Below are 22988 nucleotides of genomic sequence, written 5' to 3' on the forward strand. Positions count from 1 at the left end.
TTAATAACATCCTCCTTTATAAAGTTATGTATGAAGGTCTAGATTAAAGGCTGAAACTTGGCAGGTTCTTGTGTGAGAAAGAGGCACATCCAAACACAAAGGGGAATGCCTCTCATAGTTGTGAGAGAGAGAGAGAGAGAGAGAGAGAGAGAGAGAGAGAGTTGTGCTAGTATTGTGCTCAAGTGCCCAAAGGAGAGAATGACCACCTTGCTCCTTGACCTACGCCGCCCCCCCTTGCCGGGCCCTTTTTATCTTCCTTTAAAGAAGGATTTAGGTGTAGAAGTAGAAGCTTTAGGTGTAGTGATCTACTCCCATGACAGAGCAAGTCCACCTCTCTTATCCCCAAACATCCATAAGAACTCAATGAATAAAGAATTGCCTCTGAGAGCGACAGGGCAAGATGGAACCTCAATTTCTTTCTCCCTGCAAACCCACAAGCACCTGCTACAAGCCTTTCCCCACAAACCCGAAGTAAACCAGGCTACTTGGAAGGTGCTAAGAAACCATTTATAGAACTCTTCTTATGTAGGTACTCTCCCATAGAGTACAGAAAGAGACCAGCAGTTGCAAAATCATAATACCTCTGACAAAGGCATCAAGAGGTAGCTCAGCCACGATTTTGTGCATCCCATTGTGGGGGGAAACCATTGCTTCACGCTTGGTGCCATTGATTTTCTACATGTCTGCTGCCAGTATGCAGGTCACAGCCTGCACATCTGTCATCGACCTCTTTTGTCTTGAGTTGTGCTGCATAGGTTTGTATGTCCACGTCTCCATCAACTTACATCAGGACTTTGGGTCTGCCAGAGACCTCCTGTACATCCGCTGTCCAACCCTCCTGATCTGCATCCATGAATCCTGACAAGCAGGTGTGCCAAGGTATTCCAACTTCCTTCTGCTCACAGGCACAGCTTCCCACCAGCCGACTATGTGAGAATATCTAAAACATTTTTTGTGCCAGATAATAGCCGGCAACAATCTGAAAACCTCTGCAAATTGTTATAAGAAGAAAAGGCTTCTGAGCCTTGCACTAGGGGTTTATACTCAGTCAAAAGGTTTGGTCAATTTGATTGATCATTCTCCCCTCCATTGTCAGAGTGGTGATTGCTGCATCCACTTGATTTTCCAACTGACAGGATATTGTCCAGTGATAATGTTAAAGCATCCCCAATTGTGAAATCCTCGGGTGCAGAAGGATCTTGTGCCTTTGCTGGTATCTCTTTCTCTTTGTCATCACCCCCCAACAATGAAGGTAGCACAGTGCGAGCCTTTTGAATTGCCGTGGCTCCATTTGCAGCCTCTTTATTGCCCCCCTTGAATCCATCTAAAAACACATCCCCAATAACTCGGAATGGGTTGCTGATTGTATTTTTGAAACCCATAAACATGGACAGCATCTTGAAACGCCAGATGGCTGTTGCTACCACCATGAATCCAAGAACCCAATGTGTGATAGTGTTCTGCCTTTCTACTCTTTTCACCAGCTCCTTTGCCTGCTCGTCTAATGCATGCCCTGTGGAATGATCTTTCTCAGATGTGTCAGCACTGCTGACATCACCAGATCCATGGGTATTATCTGACTTGTCAGGACCACCTTCAAGCATCTTTCCTGAGGTGGTAAGGAGGGCTTCCACCACTTCCAGGTTTTTACCAGCTGTTGCTGCTGCAGCTCTAGCAGCTTCAGCTGCAGCCCCAGCAACCTCAACCATTGTCTCCATCACTTTCTCAGAAGGCAGTGGTCTTGCTGAATGATCTGCAAGCTTGATGGCATCCTCTGAATTATCAGAAAGGGCATCATCACCATGTCCTTCTGTCATGAGATGATGCACCTGGAAAGATGCTAGTTTTCATCAATCATCCATGCTCCAAAGGGATATAAAATTGTTACTCCACCATCCTTCTACTGACACTCAGAAGTTCTACTTACATTCAGGGCTCTAGCAAAATGTACATACAACATCCACAGCTTCACAACTTTTATAAATCAGGTGCAATACATTTGATATGTACGAACACAAATACACAAATATGTGCATAGTTTGTATGCATAGTATGCAGATGTAACTCTACAACAGAACATCAGCTCCAGAGTCCACAGCCACTAAACAATAAAACCCAGGCGTCATATGGAAGCCTCTTTGAAGTAGCTAATTGAGTATGCAATCGTTATTCAAAGAATGGCGCACAGTTCCACTTGGACACATTCACAGGTCATAGCAGTTTCTGAAGTCCACTCTAGTAAGTGTTTTTCTATTGAACGTGTGTCTGGGCTCCCAGTGTTCTAATTGGTTGCCTGTGAAAGAATCATCAAAGTTCCAAAAGTCAAAGTATAGAGGAATTAATGAACAACAAGGGATTTAGAGCACAACTCTAATTGGTTGGTTGCTTGTGAAACAATTACAGAAGTTTCAAAAGTCAGTTCTAACAAGCACAAAGATCAGGGTTTCACACTCAATAGTCAGGACAACTCCCACGAATCACATGCAAAATACAAAACACGAACAAACCTGGTTTTGACCCCATATGGTGGCTGAGTGTGGCTAGACCACTAGATACAAACCCTAAAGGGGGCTGGCACATTGCCAACTTGGCTATATGCATGTATAGAGTCATTACTACACTAGGTCCTTATTTGGAGGGTCTATTGTGGCACGGGTTTTCCCACAACTACCTTGGGAGGGGGACAGAGAGAGGCGGTGCGAGAGTGCACAATGGAAAGAGGAAAGTGAACATAGAGAGGAGGAGACCAAGAGAGAATGCAGGAGAGAAAAGCAACAATGTCACTGCAATGACTGAATGTATAAGGTTGCAACAGTCAACCCCAACACGTAGCTTTAAACATCAGTGTGGGCGCTAAACCGTAGTAGGGGGATGATAGAATGAGGAGGGCTAACTGATCACAAAGAATCAATGATGGATAATGAGAGTGGGAGGGCAGGCCAAAAAGTGGTAAAACCCTAAATAGGGCGAAAAGTGCCCAAAAAGAAATGCACTAATGTGCCCTCCATCTAAGGTGTCTAAAACACACAAAATGATAGACAAATACAATGTTAGAGCTCTTAATATCCTTGTCTAACTCAGACTAAGGTTCACAAGCACGAGATGACCACACAAGACACATGACTGCTAACAACCCCCTCTCAGATCTTGGATGTGGTGGAAGGCTGAAGGAGATGCAGATCCAAGGGTAGCAAGAAGAGTGCCAATGTTGATGAAGTCTGTTGATGAAGAAAGCCAGCCAAGAAGCAAGACCCCTCTCCGTATAAAAATCCAATCAAACGGAAGGCCACCAAAGGGGAAGGAAATAGAGAGGCCTTGAACTGATTACTCCTGAAAACTCTAGTCGTCAAGCCTCGAACCCAACTATGAGACAATAGACTATCGAAGGCACTATAAGCTGCATAGAAACAACACAGACCAAGAACCAAGCGACAAGGAATGGTGGCTCAATGACAAAGAAAAGAGGTTGCCACATACACGAAAGCCCCAAAGTAGACTAGAAACCTTGAAGAAACTCCTTACAATCCTGGGAAGCCCCCTTTGAAATACAAAGGGCCAGGAAACCCACAGCCGCAGCCCGCATCACCAATATCATCCCCCTCTAAAAGGCATGGGAGGTACAAGGAAACCACTAGAGGAGATGGGGGGGAATGGGATGAAACCTATGGAATAAAGGGTACACAATCGAGAATAGGTGTGGCAATAGAAAGCTGCCGCAAAGGGTCTTGCACAAGGGAAGGGGAATGGAGCATAGATGGCCCCCTCTCTTGCCAACCTATCACAAAAGTGGCTCCTATAGAAGAATCCTTAACAAAGACAACTGGCTCACTGAAGACAATGTGGACCCAGAGTCGAGAGAGGCCATAATTTGAGAGAAAAGAGAAGCCCAAGTCCAAAAATCTGAAATGGATCTCAATGGACAATCACACGATAAGAGGCAAGGTGCCAACACTACTAATAGACACCAAAGAGATGTCACCAGTAGGTGACGATACCCTCTAACGAACAAAGATCCTACAACAAATCACCTTGGGAAATCATAGGACTCAATGTACCACTCTCAATGACCCAAGGCTGCTCAAAGGACGAGACAATCGAAGAACGCTCCTCCACCTAATAAATGTGTAGGAGCACGGACTCAGTGGGAATAGTGGGTGATGACGTAGAGGTAGACAAAGTCTTTGAAGATCTACCCTTCACTCCCAATCAAAGGTGAGGGTATTTTCTCTAGCACTTTTTGGGGTGCGAGGTCTTCTCACAATGACGACACATGGGACATCCTCCACACTTCCCCACAAAATTTGTATCAAAGTCGGAAGATGACTCCAACTTCTTCCTCTTCCCTTTCTTCTACTCAGCTTGTCCTATACCTAGAGATAAGGCTCCATAAGTAGGGCCATGTGCATGGGCTCCGCAAGAATCTACCTCATTGTGCTACGTATCCTACTCGAGCACCAATGGGACTAGCTCCTCCCAAGTGAGTCACCCGCCTATGAGAAGTGAGAGGATTAGTGTAGAACACATCATATGTTGATTACTGAAGATGTGAGAAAGTATCACAGCTAGGTCCTAACATGCAAAATTGCATCCAATTGATTAGCCCATCATGTGTACCTGACAAGCTAGAAGCACCAAATGCATTAGGAAACATTCTTCTTTGCATACTTTGGAATATTGCAATGTGATTGTGTATGGGAATTAGCACACTACTTGCCATACCAAGATACATTTTTCTATACATTGCATGCATTACTAGTTGCAATTTTCCTCATGACCAAGACTATTTGAAGCATTGGCATGACCAACATTAATACCATGAGTCCCAAACACAATGGGCTGAATATATGCATTGCCAAACTTGCCACTTTGTGCCCCAGCATCATGCCATCATTGTTATACATGGGGTTATGCATATTACCAGCCATAGTAGGATACATTGGGCCTTGCACACCACGCATTGGTTACTACATATGATAAGGAGTTGTATCATATATCCCCATATGCAGTCACTCACCCGCCATAGACTGAAAACTAGTACCCTAGCTGCCCCATCATTGCACGAATGCCTTGCTGTTCAAAAAGCATTGGATTAGCACTTCCAAGTTGGCCTTACTATGCATCAATTGCCCCGCTAGTATCATTTGCTTATGCTCACTGCCCACATTTGGAACATCGTGCTATAATGCTCAACTGAATACAATTTCAGCACTAGAGCAAAGCTTCTGACCTTCAATCAAGCGCCTTGGGTCCACCAACTCAAGGAAATTGATAGTATCCCAACAATGGAACCTTGAAACCAGCCTTCCTTCCTTGAGAGGGTGGTAGTTTCTTGATTCAACACTTAATTACAGCAATCAGCAAATAAATATAAATTGAAATGCACAATTTACCTTAATAATCTTGGGCATTGGACACTCTATTGGCCCCAAAACTCATGCCCCTTTTGGTGTTTTTTTAAACTTTATTTGCTAATGGACTGAGTACAAGCTGAGATTCCACAATCTCCTTTGCCGATCCAAAAGCCCCTTGCTATATAAATAATAAGCAAGCAATCCGAGCCAATTACCCCTTGATTTTTAGCTACGACTTGCACAATTGGAACCACCACCTAGCCAAATGCTGCCCCAATTTACATTGGACGACTTGGCATCTGAAATCCTTGTCAATTCTACGAATTTCAAGCGCTGATTTTAGTGTACAATACCTATTGCTGTTGGCGTGGGCCCCAAGGTGTCAAACCCTAATTTCTGCAAAAACTTAGGGTTTAGAGCAAAAATCCTCCTACTATCCACCAAATTTGACTGAGATCTGCTGAGAATGGCTAAGAAATGCTGAGATCTTTTGAGAAGTTAGTGGAGGAGGTGGGAGAAAGTCAAGATGAGAGAGAAATCTGTTTTCTTTGTAAGAAAACCCTAAAATATGTCTGTTGCTTGTCTGCATTTAATGCAGCTATCTACTACCAAGTACCTCCAAAATGCTATCACCTGATCAGCAATGCTGTTAACAGCCCCTAGAAGGTGTCTCCATGTTGTCCCCTGCCTGCTAAGGCCCCTAGATGGCGGTCTTCTCCAGTAAATTGCTGTTCTCAGATCAGAAAATGGACCTACAACTCCCTCTTTCTCTCTCCCAGGCTGTAAATCTAACTGTATGGCTGAGACCCAGCCCCCAAAAACGTTTTCTCAATTTGCATGGGCATTTTTGCCAAGTGGCAACCTTCTAAACCCACTTTTCAGCATTAGCCAACCATTTCATTAATTTTCACAATTAAGTAATTCAGAAAATTAACTTCAATCTTTTTGACCCTACCCAAAATTAAATATGCCCATCCATAATTAAAATGGCTAGGCCATTTGCAACCTAGAGTGGTTCCCAACCTTTGTTGGCCCTTAGACTGGCATTAGTACTAGCATTAATTAATTGATTAATGCCGGTCCCTAGTGTTACCACTGACATTTATTGGCCAAACAACTATCCTAGGGTCAAAACTTATACTTATACCAACTAACCACCAAAACCCAATTGGCATAACTCATTAACTTTTTGCCTTTGACACCAACTGCATCCTCGGGGTCCTTGACCTTGAGCGGAATGGCACTTGGTTCCTTGTGCCTTATCCCTCTCATAAGAAGGTGATTGGTGTCAAATGGGTCTTCAAGACCAAGTACCATAGTGATGGCTCTTTGGACAAGCACAAGACTCGCCTTGTTGCTAAAGGTTTTGCACAGCGCCCAAGTGTTGACTTTCATGATACTTTTGCCCCTATAGCTCGCATGGCAACTATTCGTGGTATTCTTGCCTTGGCTGGTCATAGGAGATGGCATGTTTTTCAATTGAATGTGAAGTCGGCCTTCTTAAATGGTAATTTGAAGGAGGAGATCTATGTAGAGCAGCCTCCTGGCTTTGGTTTCCCAAATGGAAAGATTTACAGGTTGAAGAAGGCCTTATATGGCCTAAAGTAGGCTTTGCGTGCTTGGAATGAGAAGATTAATTCGTTTCTCTAGGCCAAGTTGGGATATCGGCGCTCTAGGGCTGATTTGCAGCTTTATGTGCACACTTCTAAGGGTGGTTGTGTGTTGTTGGTTTTGTATGTTGATGACTTGATTGTTGCAGGTGATCATACCCAAAAGGTTGAAGAGACAAGCCCCTTTAGACATGCTTTGTGGGGGGGGGGGGGGGGGGTTTGGGGGGGGGAAGAGAGGGGGTTTGGTTCGAAACCTCACATAGAGCAACATGATAGTTTTTGCTCTCTCATTGAGCTTTTGACCATGGGCATGTGCTCAAGCTTGTATCAAGAATGTCTTTTTGATATGAGTTTCCTTTCTCTTTTAGATGTATTTGAGAAAGAGCTTGAGAATGTGATCAAGCTGATAGCAATATTTTTTTGTTTAATATGACTTTAAGGTGTCTTTGGGACATAGGGGATGGCAACCTTGCAAGGTAGTGGGACAAAGCATGAGCGCATGCTCAAGCTATATATACCCTCTCCATTTTTGTATGACTTTGAGGTCTCTTTGGGAAGGGGCTTGAGCACATGCTCAAGCTTGTATCAATCCTCTCTTCATAGGGAAGAAAGTTGGTAAAATTATTTCCCCTCTGCTTGTGAGTCCAACAGGGTATTTTCTCCTCTCTTATTGAGATTTCTACAAGATAGAGCTTGAGCAAGCGAGAAACTTTAAGCTCAACTCAAGCTGATTTTCACAGCGACTCGCGATGTTGGAACTTTGATGTAGGTGAGGGGCTTAAAGCACATCCTTAAACTTTCTCTCCAAAATTCGATGGCAAGATCGAAGAAGGTGAGGGATAAAATCTCAACCTCAAGCTTTACACACACTTGTGATTTTGTGATTTTTTAATGGCCCTTCTCCCCTCCTTGTCCTTCCTTTTATAGTTTTTCTCCACTCTCTCTTACGTGTTTTTTTTTTTTTGCTTTTTCATAAAAGCTTAAGGCGTTTAGCTTTAAAGCTTATGCTTTTTTCACTAGATGCTACCCGCTACCGTCAACTGATTGGATCATTGATTTGGCTCCTCAACACACAGGCTGATCTATGTTTTGTTGTAGGTCTCTTGGCTAGGTTCATGAGTGCCCCTCAGCAGGTGCATTGGCAGGTAGCTCAACGGATACTTCAAGTTTTGAGGGGGACCTCCGACCTCAGGATTTTCTATCCAACAGGTACAGGTGCTTCTGATCTTGTTCTTACAGGTTGGAGTGATTCAGATTGGGCTGGTGATGTGGATCAAAGGCGGTCTACTACAGGTTATTGTTTCAATTTGGGTGTTGGTGCTATCTTTTGGAGTCGCAAGAAGCAGCCCATGGTAGCCCTATCTTCAACTGAGGCAGAGTATCAAGTTGCGTCTTCTACCACATGTGAGACTGTGTGGCTTCGGCGGTTGTTGGAGCTTGGTTGCCCCTAGACTCGTCCTACTATTTTGCGATGCAAATGAGAGTTGCATTGCCTTGGCACGAAATCCCGTATTCCATGCCCGAACAAAGCACATAGAAATCCAATATCACTTCATCAAGGATAAGCTTCTGGATGTGACCATTGATGTGGAGTACTATAAGACTAAAGACAATCTTCCAGATTTGTTCATGAAGGCACTTCCCCACGCTTTACTTCATCAAAGTTCCAAATCCTTCCGTCTACTGCCTTGTCAAGGATCTGAGAGGGTGTATTGAGAGCCATCTCCTGCCACGTCAATAGTGCCACATGGCAGCAATTGGATTGTCCGGCTGCATTAAATGCATTAAACCAGGTTGGCTGCATTAAATGCAGCCGACCTGGTTATTTCGGGGCATTTTCAAGGCATTCTTTTCAGCCTTTATAAGCCTGAGTTTTAGGCAGACTTCCACATTTGTATCTGAGAGATTTCAGCGTGCTGGTGACAGAGACTACACTTAGGACTGACGAAGATCGAGGTCCTCGAGGTGGAGATATACGCAGATATTTTCTCTGCATCCGTGTATAATTCTGCACCCTTAGACAGCATTCTTCATTGCAGATTTTCTATGTTTCACTATTTCTTTCTCTCTCTCTTCTCTCTCTGTTCACTCTTTGTCACGGTCATTCCCTTCTACATTGCTTCACTCTAACAGGTACTGCTTCCAACACTTCTCAAGATGTGTCCCCTTCTCACAATGTGGGTGTTGAGGCTTCTCTAAATATGTGTCAAAGCCCAAAGAATGCTCATGTGTCTCCTTCATGGGCTTGGCCTTTGTTTTCTCCTCCTCCTCCTTTCCTCCTTCCATTTCTGTAGTAAAATCTTTTGCAAAGCTAGGTCCACTAGCACCTCTTTTAGAGGCTCATTATGCTCCAAGACAAGCAAGGCAAGGTCCTTGTATAGAAAAATCTCACAGGTCCTCGATGTAAGAAGGTTGGTGTATAAGACATCGTATTTTGAAAAGGGCAACTAAGTCAAAAGAATCATCGCCATATCCTCCAAAGAGATAATCCTACCAAGGGAAAAAAGCTCATCCCTTGTATCCTCCAGCCTGTTGATGTGATCCTTCAACCAAGAAAATATTTCCATTTTGTGCACAAGTGATTTCACAACCTCAAATGCCCACATTTTATGAGCTTGAGTGTCAGCTGTTGTATTATGCATGGTCGTTCAATCAATTTCATAACACGTCCTCAATAGAGGGAACTCTTGTTGCATCTTCTCAAAGGGGGCAATAGTGCAAGGGCACACAAAAGTGGTTGTAAAGTGACTTAGCACAAAGGCACCAAGGGCACTCTAGGATTAGGGCAGCAAAGCCCTATTTAGAGGACTCAAGGACCTTTTGTGCACATCATTGTGCAACAACCTATTGTTCATCAAACCTCTTTCCAAGCACCCCCATGGAGCCTTCTTTACCTATAGGATCAGGTCTGTCAAGAAGGCTGAAACCATTTCTTTCAAAACCTGTGAAACCTGTGCTAGCATGCGCATTTTATGATGTACTTACAGCTTCCAAGCCTATTACCTTGGGAGATTCAAACAAAGCACTTGAAGCTCCATCATTCACAGATCATACCGACTCACTTGAGTGCTCAAACCAATCAAATGGTTCCTCATGCGCTGATCTTGAATGCTCCACAAATTCCCCCAATCATCATCAAATCTGCATTCTTGTGGTTGGCCCATAGGCTGATACGTTAGTACACTAGGACAGTATGGGCTGATGGTATGAGAGGCCAACTCCTGGAATGTGGTCATTGCCCAAAGTAGTACTAGCTCCTAGACTCAAGGGTGAACCTATTTGGCTCTATGGCTAGGAGGTGAGTATAATGTCCGATCCCCATATGTTCATAGATATGGCTTGTATTGTTCATGCTCATAATCAGGAGTTGTGCTTTTGAAGATATCAAAAAGAGGGATCATTGAAGAACACTTCTATCTTTACAATTGCTAATTGAACAATCTACCAAAGGACATTGCGACTTAAATTGAGATGCTTATTTCCAAAAAGCATTGAGACAAACAATGTATTCATTCACATTGCTAGTTCTATATGTGAAACTTAACCATTCTTTTTGCTCCATGTATTCATCTTGACTCGAAGACTTGACATTATCTTCTATTCCCATCTTGCTAATCGTCCCTGCGGCGAGCGACATTCACGAAAGATCCTAGGTGTACGTTTTAGGTAGCCTCCCTAGGTCATGCGAGGTCATTTCGATATGGTCACCTCTATTATGTTGACTTGGAGATAGTATCATGGGTCACAAATAAAGGCCCAACTTGCAACCATAATGGTCGAGCATGATTTCAAAATTATATTTTTAGAAATAGGGTGGACTAAGGGACATTGTCACAAGTGGTAGTTAGTTGCTAGTACTATCACTTGGTATATCTAGGCAATGATCAGACATGACATGTCCATAGCGCAAACACTCTCTAGGATCCAAACAAAATTGTTAAACCATATAACTAAACTTTTTTTAAAAACCCAATAGAGAGGTAGGCCATTGTTCACATGTTATATTTGTGAGAGTGAGCAACGGAAGAAGAAAACACGAACACGGAGGAGAGACAGAGAGAAAGCAGAGAATGAAGGAAGAAGATCTGCACTGACTGAAATGGATGCTGAATACTCTGAAATGGACTGATCAGTCCCTGCACGCAGCCCGGAGCATCAGTGAGGGCACCGGATCAGGCTGGGAACAAGGGCAGAACCGATGCCGGAGTGGGAGAGGAGAGAGAGTGCGCTGAATCTGAAAGACAGAATGGACCGATGGGTGGGGCTGCTATAAATAGTCCCCCAGCCCTAAAACTGGCCAACAGCCCTAAAACTCGCCAACTGGCCCAAAAGCTGGCCGACTGGCCCTAAACTGGCCGACTGGCCCTAATCTGGCCGACTGGCACAAAAAGCAGCCAATAAAGGCTGACTGCCACCCGAGAAGGGAATGCACACAAAAATCAGCAACACATAAATTAACAGAGCTCCTCTGTCTCCTGCCAGACTCTAACAGGAGCTCACAACTAGGAGATGACAGATTGAGAGTGAAATAGAATAGGCTAACACCCCCTCTCAGATCCTGGGAGGGTCTGAAGACCTAACAACCGCATGTGATCAAGCAAAGAAGCCTGAGGCAAAGGCTTCGTGAAGAGATCAACCGCATTGTCCGCTGTGGGACAATAAGCCACCGCCAGCTCCGAATCCACGATCCGCTCTCGAATATAGTGGTACTGAACCTCAATGTGCTTCGTGCGAGCATGAAACACCGGGTTCTTCGCCAGAGCAAGGGCACTCTGGTTGTCCACGCGCAGCACCGTAGGTCCTGTCTGGGAAAAGCCAATCTCCGCCATCAAGCGACGGAGCCAAACTGCCTCCATAGCGGTCGAACATAAGGCCTGATACTCAACCTCTGTAGAAGAAAGTGCCACAGTAGGCTTCTTCTTGCTGCTCCAAGAGATAGCACCGGATCCAAGGGTGAAAGCATAACCTGTAGTGGATCGTCGCGAACCCACATTACCTGCCCAATCAGAATCACTCCATCCAAAAAGAGTAATCCCATCTCCATACATGATCCCGTAGGAGCGAGTCCCATGTAAATACCGAAGAACACGCAAGGCTGCCCTCCAATGATCCTGTGTAGGAGTCTTCATAAAAGAAGACAACAAAGACACCACAAAAGAGATATCCGGCCGAGTGTGAATAAGCCAGATAAGAGAGCCAACAAGGCACATGTAACAAGTGGCATCCGTAAGGGGAACTCCATCTGCCAAAAGCTTGGACTCACTGTCCATGGGGCATGAAATAGGCCGACTCTCGGCCACACCAAACTCCGAAAGAAGCTCGGAGATGTACTTGTGCTGCGAGATAAAAATGCCCTGTGCCATCTGATAGATCTCCAGACCAAGAAAGAAGTGAAGGATCCCTAGATCCGTCATGTCAAACTCCTGCCGTAGAATAGCCTGAGTATGCTCCACCTGTTGAGTGTCACTCCCTGTAATAATAAGATCATCTACATACAAGATAAGCAAAACACAGAGAGAACCCACAATCCTAAAGTAGAGGTTGGGGTCATGAGCGGAGCGCTGAAAACCACTCTATAGAAAGAAGCAATCAATCCGCTGGTACCAAGCACGAGGAGTCTCCTCAGGCCATGAAGGGCCTTCCGCAGCCTGTAGACATGATCCTCCTTCCCCTGCACAAGAAAACCAGGAGGCTGTGAAACATAGATCTCCTCCTCAAGGACGCCATTTAGAAAGGCTGACTTGACGTCCATCTGATAAACAGGCCAATGGTGGTGAGCTGCGAGAGCCAAAATAACTCGAATGGTAGACATCTGAGCTGTAGGAGCAAAAGTCTCAAAGTAGTCCAAACCTGCTCTCTGTGCAAAACCCTTGGCAACAAGCCGAGCTTTATGCTTGTCCAAGGAGCCATCTGCAAAATACTTGGTCTTAAAGACCCATTTCACACCTATCACCTTCCGTTTCTTGGGACGCGGTACAAGCTCCCAAGTATGGTTTTGCTCGATGGAATCGAGCTCTGCCTGCATAACCTGTCTCCAAATATCTTCTGCAAGAGCCTCCTCCACTGTGGAAGGCTCTGAATCCTAAAGAATCTGAGACATAAGAGCATAGTTCACACAGAGTGAACTATCCCGCTGGGCCTATAGGCGGGCGGATTTGCGTGGACTTGTAGAAGAAGTAGGAAAGTGAGTAACACCTGAATCCTGCATAAGCCGGTGATACCACAAAGGAATCCTAAGAGACTCCTGCTGCGAGGGAGACCGAGTAGTCTCCGGAACTTGTAAAGCACCTGTCTCTGAGAGGGACTCCCCCTCGCCAAGGGAAGATAGATCCTCCTCATCTGAAGAAGGCTCCCCATCGGATGGCGGTGGATCCCTAGAAGACTCCGAAGGGGAGACTGAAGGGGTGGAAGAACTCGAAGAAGAAGGAGTCACATCCGCCAAAGGGGGAGGGGAAGCCGAAGTAGGAGGAGGAATGGGAGGGGGCGGAGTCGATGAAGAGGGAGGGGTGCTAAGAGGTATCCTGGAAGGAAGAGAAGGGAGAGAAGGTTGTTTTGGTTTTAGGTATGGGGGGGGGGGGGGGGGGGGGGGGGGGGGGGGGGGTGGTTTGTCAATGTTGAAGAAGCACCTGTAATAGAACCATCAACCGGATCGTCGGAGGCCAAAACCTCATCAAAGATCACATCCCTGCTCACCTCAATCTTCCGTGTCGTCGAGTCCTAGAGCCGATATCCCTTCATGGTCGTGCTATAGCCCACAAAGATAAGCTGGCGCGACTTAGAGTCGAGCTTCGTCGTCCTCTTCTTCTTGTCCACATGGATAAAAGCAACACATCCAAAGATGCGAAAGTGGGACACGGAAGGCTTCCTCCCAAAGAAAGCCTCATAGGGAGTCATGTCCTGTAATGCCGAAGTCGGAGAGTAGTTGCGAATATGCACCGTTGTAGCCACCGCCTCACCCCAAAGGAAATGAGGAAGACTTCTATGCTCCAGCATAGATCGGGCCATCTCCACCATGGTCCGATTCGCACGCTCCACCACACCATTCTCAAATGGTGTGTTCGGATGGGAATACTCCACCCGAATGCCGTGATCCCTGCAAAATTGAGAGAAAAGGTGAGAAGTAAACTCGCCACCGTGATCAGCTCGTACACCACGAATGTTGGAAGTTGTTTGTGTCTCCACAAACACCTTCCACTCGCAGAAACGGGAGTACGCCTCACTTTTGTACTCAAAGAAATAAGGCCACACATAACAACTGAAGTCGTCCATAAGCAGCATCAAATATTGGGCCTTCCCAAGGGAGGCCGTGCCCATAGGTCTGCAAAGGTTGGTGTGAACCAACTCAAGCGGAGAAGTAGCCTGTCTAGAAGCAACCGGTGGGTGAGACTGCCGATGCTCCTTGCCCCTTAAGCAACTAGGGCACAAAGTGTGTAGAGGAGGGAAATCTGGAAGGCCCTCCAACATCTTCCGCCGAGAAGCCCGCCGAATAGAATCAAGGTTTAAATGACCATAACGAGCATGCCAAAGCAGCCTAAGCTCGTGAGAAGCCCTCGCAGCCAAGGCTGTGAGCTTTAAAGCCCACCCTTCTGTGTACCTGTCCAAAGAGCATCACCTGTAGAAGCATCCTCCACTGTGACTGCATCCTGTGTAAAAATGACTCGGGTACCTAGGTGAGTAAGACCATGCACAAAAAATAGGTTAAAGCCCAAATCAGGTACATAAAGAACTTTGGCGGAAGAAGACCGCCTGTCAGGAAACATAGGTAGCATCCCCACGCCTCGAATAGGAACTATAGAATTGTCACCAATGGTGACAGTGCCCCCTCTGGAACGAAGATCCTGAAGCCAATCCTGTCTAAAGGTCATATGAGAAGATGCTCCACTGTCCACGAGCCAAGGCTTCTCCTGAGTGGTAGAAGCTAGGGCTGTATCCTCCTCAACAAAGACATGCACAAACACAGACTCTGTCGTGGTTGGGGCCGCCTTCGAGTCCTTCTCCTTGGGCTTCAAATGGGGGTACTTCTGCCAACACTTCTCCTCGAGATGAGTGCCCTTCCCACGGTGTGGGCACTTGGGCTTCTTCTCCTTCGCATCCTTCTTGGCCTCCTCCTCCTTGTCCTTGGCCTTCTCCTTATGCTGCTTCTTCTTCTTGCCGCCACCTGTACCTGCAGTAAAAGCCTTGGTGGAGCCACTAGCTCCCACCTCTCTGAGTCGCTTGTCATGCTCCAAGACAAGCGGGGAAAGTTCCTCCCATAGGAGTTTCTCGCGGGTCCTCGAGGTGATGAGGCTGGTGTAGAAGACATCATATCGGGGTGATGGCAGCTGAGTCAAGAGAATCATCGCCATATCCTCGGACAATATCACACGACCAAGAGAGGCTAGCTCGCCTCGCATGTCCTCCATCTTCATGATGTGCTCCTTCATAGAAGAAGAATCATCAAGACTGAGCATCCGCAACTTCTTCTCCAAAGAAATCTTGTGGGCAAACGTCTTATGCTGATACAAAGACGCAAGCTTCTTCCACACTTCCGCCGCGGTCTTTAACCTGTGAACATGTACAAGAATCGAGTCATGAAGACTCATGAAAAGAAAGGAACGGGCTCGAGAGTTGAGCTTATCCCACAAGGCAGCACGGTCCATAGAGGCGCCATCTGATGAATCCACGGGGGGACAGTCGATGGGTGAAGAAACAAGCTTCCATAGGTCGAATGTATCAAGGATGCACTCCACCTTGCACGACCAGAGGGAGTAGTTGGAATCATCCAACTTATCTTCCTTCGGAAAGGAAGGGAGAATAGGCACCTGTATAGAGGGAATCAAGGAAGGCATCCGGACATCGGAAGCAGTCTTCACGGATGGAACCTTCACAGTAGATGGAACCCTCTAAGATGCATGGACTGAAGAGGGACGAGTACGAGGAGTCTCCTCCTGTCATCGAAACGGCTGATAATCCCGTCTCCGCTCAGAGGAATGATGAGAGAGGAGCTCATCCTCTGAGTCGTCAAAGCTTGAAAACTGGTAAGACATCTTCCAATTTGCAAAACACCAAACACCAAAGAAAAAACTTTGCCGGTGCCGAAGAAAGACCAGCAGTATGGTCACCAATCACCAAAACGCAGGCTGGGGAGGCCTAGTGACACCTAGAGCTGGAAAACGCAAGGTTGTCTGATGAATATCACCAAGACAGAAGCCGGCAGCACCAAAACGCAGCCTGGGAATAGGTCGCCAGCAGGAGAAGAGCCGCCTGGGAATGGAACAACAGCCAGATCAGCAAGGCGCAGGCTAGAAGAGTGTCGCCCAGCTGTAGGAGTGGCCGCCCTGATGAAAACGATCCCAGAAAGAGGTTGTTGATGACGTGGCAGCCACTGGAGAGGGCGCCTGCAGCAAACGCAAGGATTGTGACCTCCTGGAAGGGGCGCCTTGGCTGTTGGGGATGAGGCAGCAGCAGCAGAAGAGTGGTGTGGTGTCTCTCCAATCGATGAGGTCCTCCGTGCTCTCAGTTAGATGATGATACCATGTCAGAGTGCACAACGGAAGAAGAAAACACGAACACAGAGGAGAGACAAAGAGAAAGTAGAGAATGAAGGAAGAAGATCTGCACTGACTGAAATGGATGCTGAATACTCTGGAATGGACTGATCAGTCCCTGCACGCAGCCCCGAGCGTCAGTGAGGGCACCAGATCAGGCTGGGAACAAGGGCAGAACCGATGCCGGAGTGGGAGAGGAGAGAGAGTGCACTAAATCTGAAAGACAGAATGAAGGACTGATGGGGGGGGCTGCTATAAATAGTCCCCCAGCCCTAAAACTGGCCGACTGGCCCAAAAGCTGGCCGACTGGACCTAATCTGGCCGACTGGCACAAAAAGCAGCCAATAAAGGCTGACTGCCACCCGAGAAGGGAATTCACACAAAAATCAGCAACACATAAACTGACAGAGCTCCTCTGACTCCTGCCAGACTCTGACAGGAGCTCACAACCAGGAGATGACAGACTGAGAGTGAAATAGAATAGGCTAACAATATTGGGCACACAAACAAGTGGCATGCTATCATGCTCTCAGGCAAGATGGTGGACATATTCATGGATTGCTATGGAAGAACATTCTTTCTAGCAATTATGTGATGCTTGTAAGTGTGGGAGTTTGCAAGGGTCCCTTACCTACAAGCTTCATGGCACTTGACTTCCCCCTTTTGGTTTTCCTTCTTTCATTCCTTGATGGTGGTTCTTCTTCAGTGGTTCACAGGGACACTTCACTTCTTATTGTGGGAGTATGATGAAGCCTAACTATGTGCATACACTTCATGGGAAATTGGAGAGTACTATGTGACTAAGCATGGGAGGAGAAAAAGCGATGTGTTTCTTGATACATGGGACTTCCGCACCTTCTTTTACCTAGAGTCATATTGTATGCAATTATAGACCTCCTAATTAACACATCAAACATGCCTTATAGTAAACTCTCTCTTGTCATTTCATACTTTATCATTGTTGTCCTATGGAGGTTGTATTATATTTAACTTTGGTTTTTTTTATTAAAGGTGTTTTCTAACAAAATCTTCTCTCCTTGGAAAAAAAAATTGACCAGCAAATTTGTGTTTTGGTTGTTGACACCTAAAAGTGCCACAAAGGCCCGATGTGAAATGTAATGATCACATTTCTTTCATGGACAAGGGGATTCCATTGATGTGGTGGTTCTATAGGCAACATGCATGAAGGATTTTCTGGTTACTATGAAGAAGGAGATGGGATAGTAATTGGTAGCAAAACTTGTCCTTACAAGTAGGTGGTTGCTGGTCTTACTCTCTCAGGCTGTGCAAAGACTAGAGACGATCTACTCATAGGATTTACCAATGACCTCAATAGTGTTAGCAGTCATGTTTGTCATGCCTTGTCATCTCGTGCCTGTGAGCCTCAGTCTGAATCAGACGAGGACATTAGGAGCTCTGACATGTCTGTCATGTGTTATGATGGGGGAGACTAGTCACTCTTGACTGGCTATCTTAGGATGTGTATTTCTTTTTGGCCTCTTTTAGTGGGCAGCCACTGGCTGCCGGCCCACCTTTTTGGTCACTGTTGTGGGGCGCCCATTTTAGGGCACTTTTAGGGTTTGCGCCCATTTTAGGGTTAGGGTTAGGGTTTGTCCGTTGCCTATTTATTGGCAGCCCCCCTCCCCACTTGGTCAGTTGTCTTCTTGCAGATTCCGACACTCCTCCCCCGTGGTGGTGCTGCCATCGTCATCAGTCTGATCTGGTGCCCTCACTGACGCTGTGGGCTGCGTGCAGGGACTGATCAGTCCATTTCAGTGTATTCAGCATTCATTTCAGTCAGTGCAGATTTCTCTTCCTTATTTTCTGCTTTCTCTCTCTCTCCCCCTCCGTGTTCGTATTTCCTCTTCCGTTGCGCACTCTCACATGGTATCATCGCCGAAGGAGAGTACACGGAGCTGAGTTTTACGCGGGAGAACACCCACAACTTTGCGTTTGCTGGTCCCGACGTCTCCAACAGCTGAGGCGTCACCTTCTGCACCATCTCCTTGATCCAGGCGGCCTGTTTTGGTGTCAACAAATTTGCGTTTGCTGCTGGCGCCTTCTCCAGTGGCTGCCACGTCATCACCACCCTCTTCCTGCCTGCGTTTTCAGTCTGGGCGGCCCTCCTCCAGCTGGGCGACACCCTTCCAGCCTGCGCCTTGCTGTTCTGGCTGTTGTTCCCTCGTCCGGCGGCTCTTTTCCTGCTGGCGACTTATTCCCAGGCTGCGTTTTTAGGCAGGCGGCTGTTTTTCTGTGGTGATTGCATCGTCAGCATTTGCGTTTGACAGCATCCTTGCGTTCTGTGCAAGGCGGCCAGCTCAGGAGCTTCTGGTGTTTGTGTTTCGGCACCGGCAACCTTCCCTTGTTGTGTTTTGGTGTTTGCAGATTGGAAGATGTCTTCTCATCAGTCTACAGGTTTTGATGACTCAGATGACGAGCTTTTGTCTCGACATTCATCTGAACGGAGGCGTGATTTCTATCACGAGGACCGTCGTCCGGAGTCTTTTCCTCTTTCCCGTCCCCCTTCTATTCATGTATCTCGGCGATCCCCTTCCAGTGGGCCGAAGATGCAGCCTTTGGTACCCCCTGTACAGGTACCCATACTTCCTCAGCTGCCCAAAGATGACCGGTTGGATGGCTCCAACTTTTCTCTATGGTCCTGCAAGGTGGAGTGTATCTTGGACTCCTTCGATCTTTGGGAGCTTGTTTCTGTTCCTATTCCCTGGCCTAAGGTGGATCCCGCAGATGGGACATCTATGGATCGTGCAGCCTTATGGGATCGGCTCAATTCTAGAGCCCGATCTTTCCTCTTTCTGAGTTTGCAGGATTCTGTCCTTGTTCATGTTCACAGGTTGAAGACTGCAGCGGACGTGTGGCAGAAGCTAGCGTCTCTCTATCAGCAGAAGACGTTTGCCCACCGGATATCTCTCGAAAAGAAGTTGCGGATGCTCGCTATTGATGATAGTCCTTCCATGAAGGACCACATCAACAGATTACAGGATATGAGGGATGAGCTTGCATCCCTCGGTCGGACGATATCTTCTGAAGACATGGCTATGATTCTTTTGACTCAGCTGCCATCGCCTCGGTTTGATGTATTCTACACCAGCCTTCTTACATCGAGGACCCGTGCGAAGCTTCTATGGGAGGAGCTATCCCCGCTTGTCTTGGAGCATGACGAGCGACTCAGAGAGGTCAATGCTAGTGGATCCGACTCCACTAGAGCCTTTGTTGCAGGTTCGGGAGGACAGAAGAAGAAGACGAAGTCAAAGGCTAAGAAGAAGGACTGTTCTTCAAGCTCTGACTCAGATTCAGAGAGACTGAAGTGCCCACACTGTGGGAAAGGGACACATCCCGAGGAGAAATGCTGGAAGAAGTACCCTCACCTTCGTCCGGGAGCGAAGGGTGGATCTACATCGGAGCCTTCTTCTACCTCTACACCCGCTGTTACCCATGAGTCAGTGTTCCTTCATATCCATGCTTTGGAGGAGGATCCTTCTTCCGTGGCTGCAGTGTCTTCTGCGCAGCCTTGGTTAGTGGACAGTGATGCTTCGAGTCATATGACTCCCCGAGGTGATTTGTTACAGGATCTCCGTCCATCAAAGGGTTCAGTCACTGTTGGTGACCTTTTATCGGTGCCTATTAGTGGTGTTGGCACATTGCCTTTATTTACAGACCGACCTACGAGCTTCCTTTCACAGGCCCTACATGTTCCGGACTTGGGCCTTCCCCTCCTCTCAGTTTATGGCCTTACGAGGCTTGGCACACGAGTGATCTTCACCGAGCATGCCGTTGTTATTGAGGATTCTTTTACAGGAGCTGTCTTATCTACAGGTTGGCAGGAGAGCGGGCTTTACAGGCTCCATGGGAACTTCTTTGATGCAGGGTCCTCCGAGGTAGTCTATTGCTACACCCGTTCCGGCTTGTGCAATTTCTATTCCACAGGTTCCTTCCCATCCCCCACCCTCTCCTCCGGTGGTTCCCTCGTACCTCCCATCCCTTTCAGAGGGGGACGATCTCGGTGATGCGGCTGTGGATTCCCTGGCCCCTAGTGTTTTAGAGGGGGTTTTCCAGGATCGTGAGGAGCTCCTTCCGCAGCAGTCTACATCGACAGACTTCATCGACATTGGCATTCCTCTTGCCGCCCCAGGATCCGTTTCTCCCTTGGCCTTCAGCCACATCCAGGATCTGAGAGGGGGTGTTAGCAGTCATGTTTGTCATGCCTTGTCATCTCCTGCCTGTGAGCCTCAGTCTGAGTCAGACGAGGACATTAGGAGCTCTGACATGTCTGTCATGTGTTATGATGGGGGAGGCTAGTCACTCTTGACTGGCTATCTTAGGATGTGTATTTCTTTTTGGCCTCTTTTAGTGGGCAGCCACTGGCTGCCCGGCCACCTTTTTGGTCACTGTTGTGGGGCGCCCATTTTAGGGCACTTTTAGGGTTTACGCCCATTTTAGGGTTTGCGCCCATTTTAGGGTTAGGGTTAGGGTTTGTCCGTTGCCTATTTATTGGCAGCCCCCCTCCCCACTTGGTCAGTTGTCTTCTTGCAGATTCCGACACTCCTCCCCCGTGGTGGTGCTGCCATCGTCATCAGTCTGATCTGGTGCCCTCACTGACGCTGTGGGCTGCGTGCAGGGACTGATCAGTCCATTTCAGTGTATTCAGCATTCATTTCAGTCAGTGCAGATTTCTCTTCCTTATTTTCTGCTTTCTCTCTCTCTCCCCCTCCGTGTTCGTATTTCCTCTTCCGTTGCGCACTCTCACAAATAGAGCAAATGAGCATTGCTCCTAATGGAGTGAGATGGGATAGAGTTGGAGGACCAAAACCACATACTTAGTGAAAGATTAGGTACAAAAGAGACACCACTATAGTTGTGGTGCACCACCATGAACCATCTAGTAATCAGTCATTGGTTTATTGTAAACCACTTGGAGTGGCGGGATTAAGCCTTATTACAGTCTACTTATAATGATGCTTAAAGCAATGTGTCGATGGTCTTGATATAAGAGTACTATAGTAATGTGCACAAAATTCTAGATAGGTGACTTGTACACCACTTTTATGCACAATTCTGGATTCATGGAATTAGTTAAGGAAATACGAAACATCAACGTATCTTTTAGCAAGAAAAATCGCATATAAATACATTCATTAATTAATTACATACATGATACATACATTATCTACCAAGTGCAACAAGGACCTTCACTTTTCTTTGCATAAAAAAGCCAAGAGCGAGGAATAGCATCATCAACAATGGCCTTGATAAACCAACTCCAAAAATATAGCCCATAATATAAAACAGTCATAAATCAACAGAGTAAGCCAAGTCTGTGTGCAATCCGGAAACGTTCTAAGAGCTATTGCAACCCTGCCGACTACTCTGGCTGGAAGGATCACAGGCCACGAAGGAGACGACAAGATGAGAGTGAAGGTTCTTATATGTTACCTGATTCAACAATCTAGACAGAATGCTCAAGTCTTTACTGTCCAGGGGAGTACCGGTCTGCTGTCCTGACAGCCTCCGAGAGAGCTCCTGTGCTCTGGAAGACTGGTCCTGGACGGGATTCTCCTCCTGCAGGATGCACAGCAGCGCGTGCTTCACGAGCTCAAGCTCCTCCCTTCTCGTTCTTGTCTGCTGCGAAGAAGAGCTGCTCTTCTCGTCTGCGCCAAATTCTTCCTGCGTAGAATCCATGGCCTTAGGGGCCGGATGCGTGTCTATGGCCAAAGCAACAACACAGGCACAGGCAGAGAGGATAGGAAGGAACCACGGCCAAGATTATAACGGGATTGCATGGTGTGCCATTCTCTTCTAGGGAACCGCCAGCTGTCTATCCAAACACATTGGACGCTTGCCACGTGTCTCTGGATTACACGTTGCTAAATTAATTTTTTGGAATTTTGTTTGATATTTTTTGTCTTGTACAAATTATTATTATTATTATTAAGAGGCTTGGGAAGTGCCATCTCGGAAGCCTTTCCGATGCTCACGAAAAACTGAGGTTTAATGTAAAGTGAATTGTAAACTTTTTAAAATAACCTTCAAAATTGAAGGAAGAAGGTTTAAAACCTTGAACTTTTGAAAATTTTTAGTTATAAAACTGGCATATACATGTAATTTGATTCAAAAATCTCTGCAAAAATTTGAGTTAGAGGTTTTTGTATCTGCTACGAAAAATATTTTTCGTGAACACTGAGCTGCCCTTCCCTCCCCCCCCCCCCCCCAAAAAAAGAAAAGCTCTCAAATCGATCACATGGACACGATACGATTCTCTCTCTCTCTCTCTCTCTCTCTCTCTCTCTCTCTCTCTCTCTCTCTCTCTCTCTCTCTCTCTCTCTCTCTCTCTCTCTCTCTCTCTTTGTGCAATAAAATTGTTATCATTAATTCATTAATATATGTTATAATAATGTTATATATTCCTAGGGATAGATGACCTATCTTGATTTGCATCACCCATATGAAGGGTCTTGGTACATTAAAATCTATCACACTAATAA

At 46.5% G+C, this 22988-nt stretch overlaps 1 protein-coding gene across 1 annotated transcript; it reads right to left on the reverse strand.

Annotated features, from left to right (window-relative positions):
* On the reverse strand, positions 1-22252 carry LOC148010637 (uncharacterized). The gene is made up of 2 exons (XM_087671257.1): positions 21940-22252; positions 1-1829 (listed from the first exon to the last, which is right to left on the reverse strand). Exons 1-2 carry the CDS (start codon positions 22183-22185, stop codon positions 1062-1064), a joined length of 1014 nt encoding a protein of 337 aa, XP_087527383.1. The 5' UTR covers positions 22186-22252; the 3' UTR covers positions 1-1061.
* Positions 22253-22988: the final 736 nt, after the last annotated feature.

This window comes from Lygodium microphyllum, chromosome 29 (genome assembly GCF_053477565.2).
Source record: "Lygodium microphyllum isolate KBCC chromosome 29, Lygodium_microphyllum_v1.1.10, whole genome shotgun sequence".
Classification (NCBI taxonomy): domain Eukaryota; kingdom Viridiplantae; phylum Streptophyta; class Polypodiopsida; order Schizaeales; family Lygodiaceae; genus Lygodium; species Lygodium microphyllum.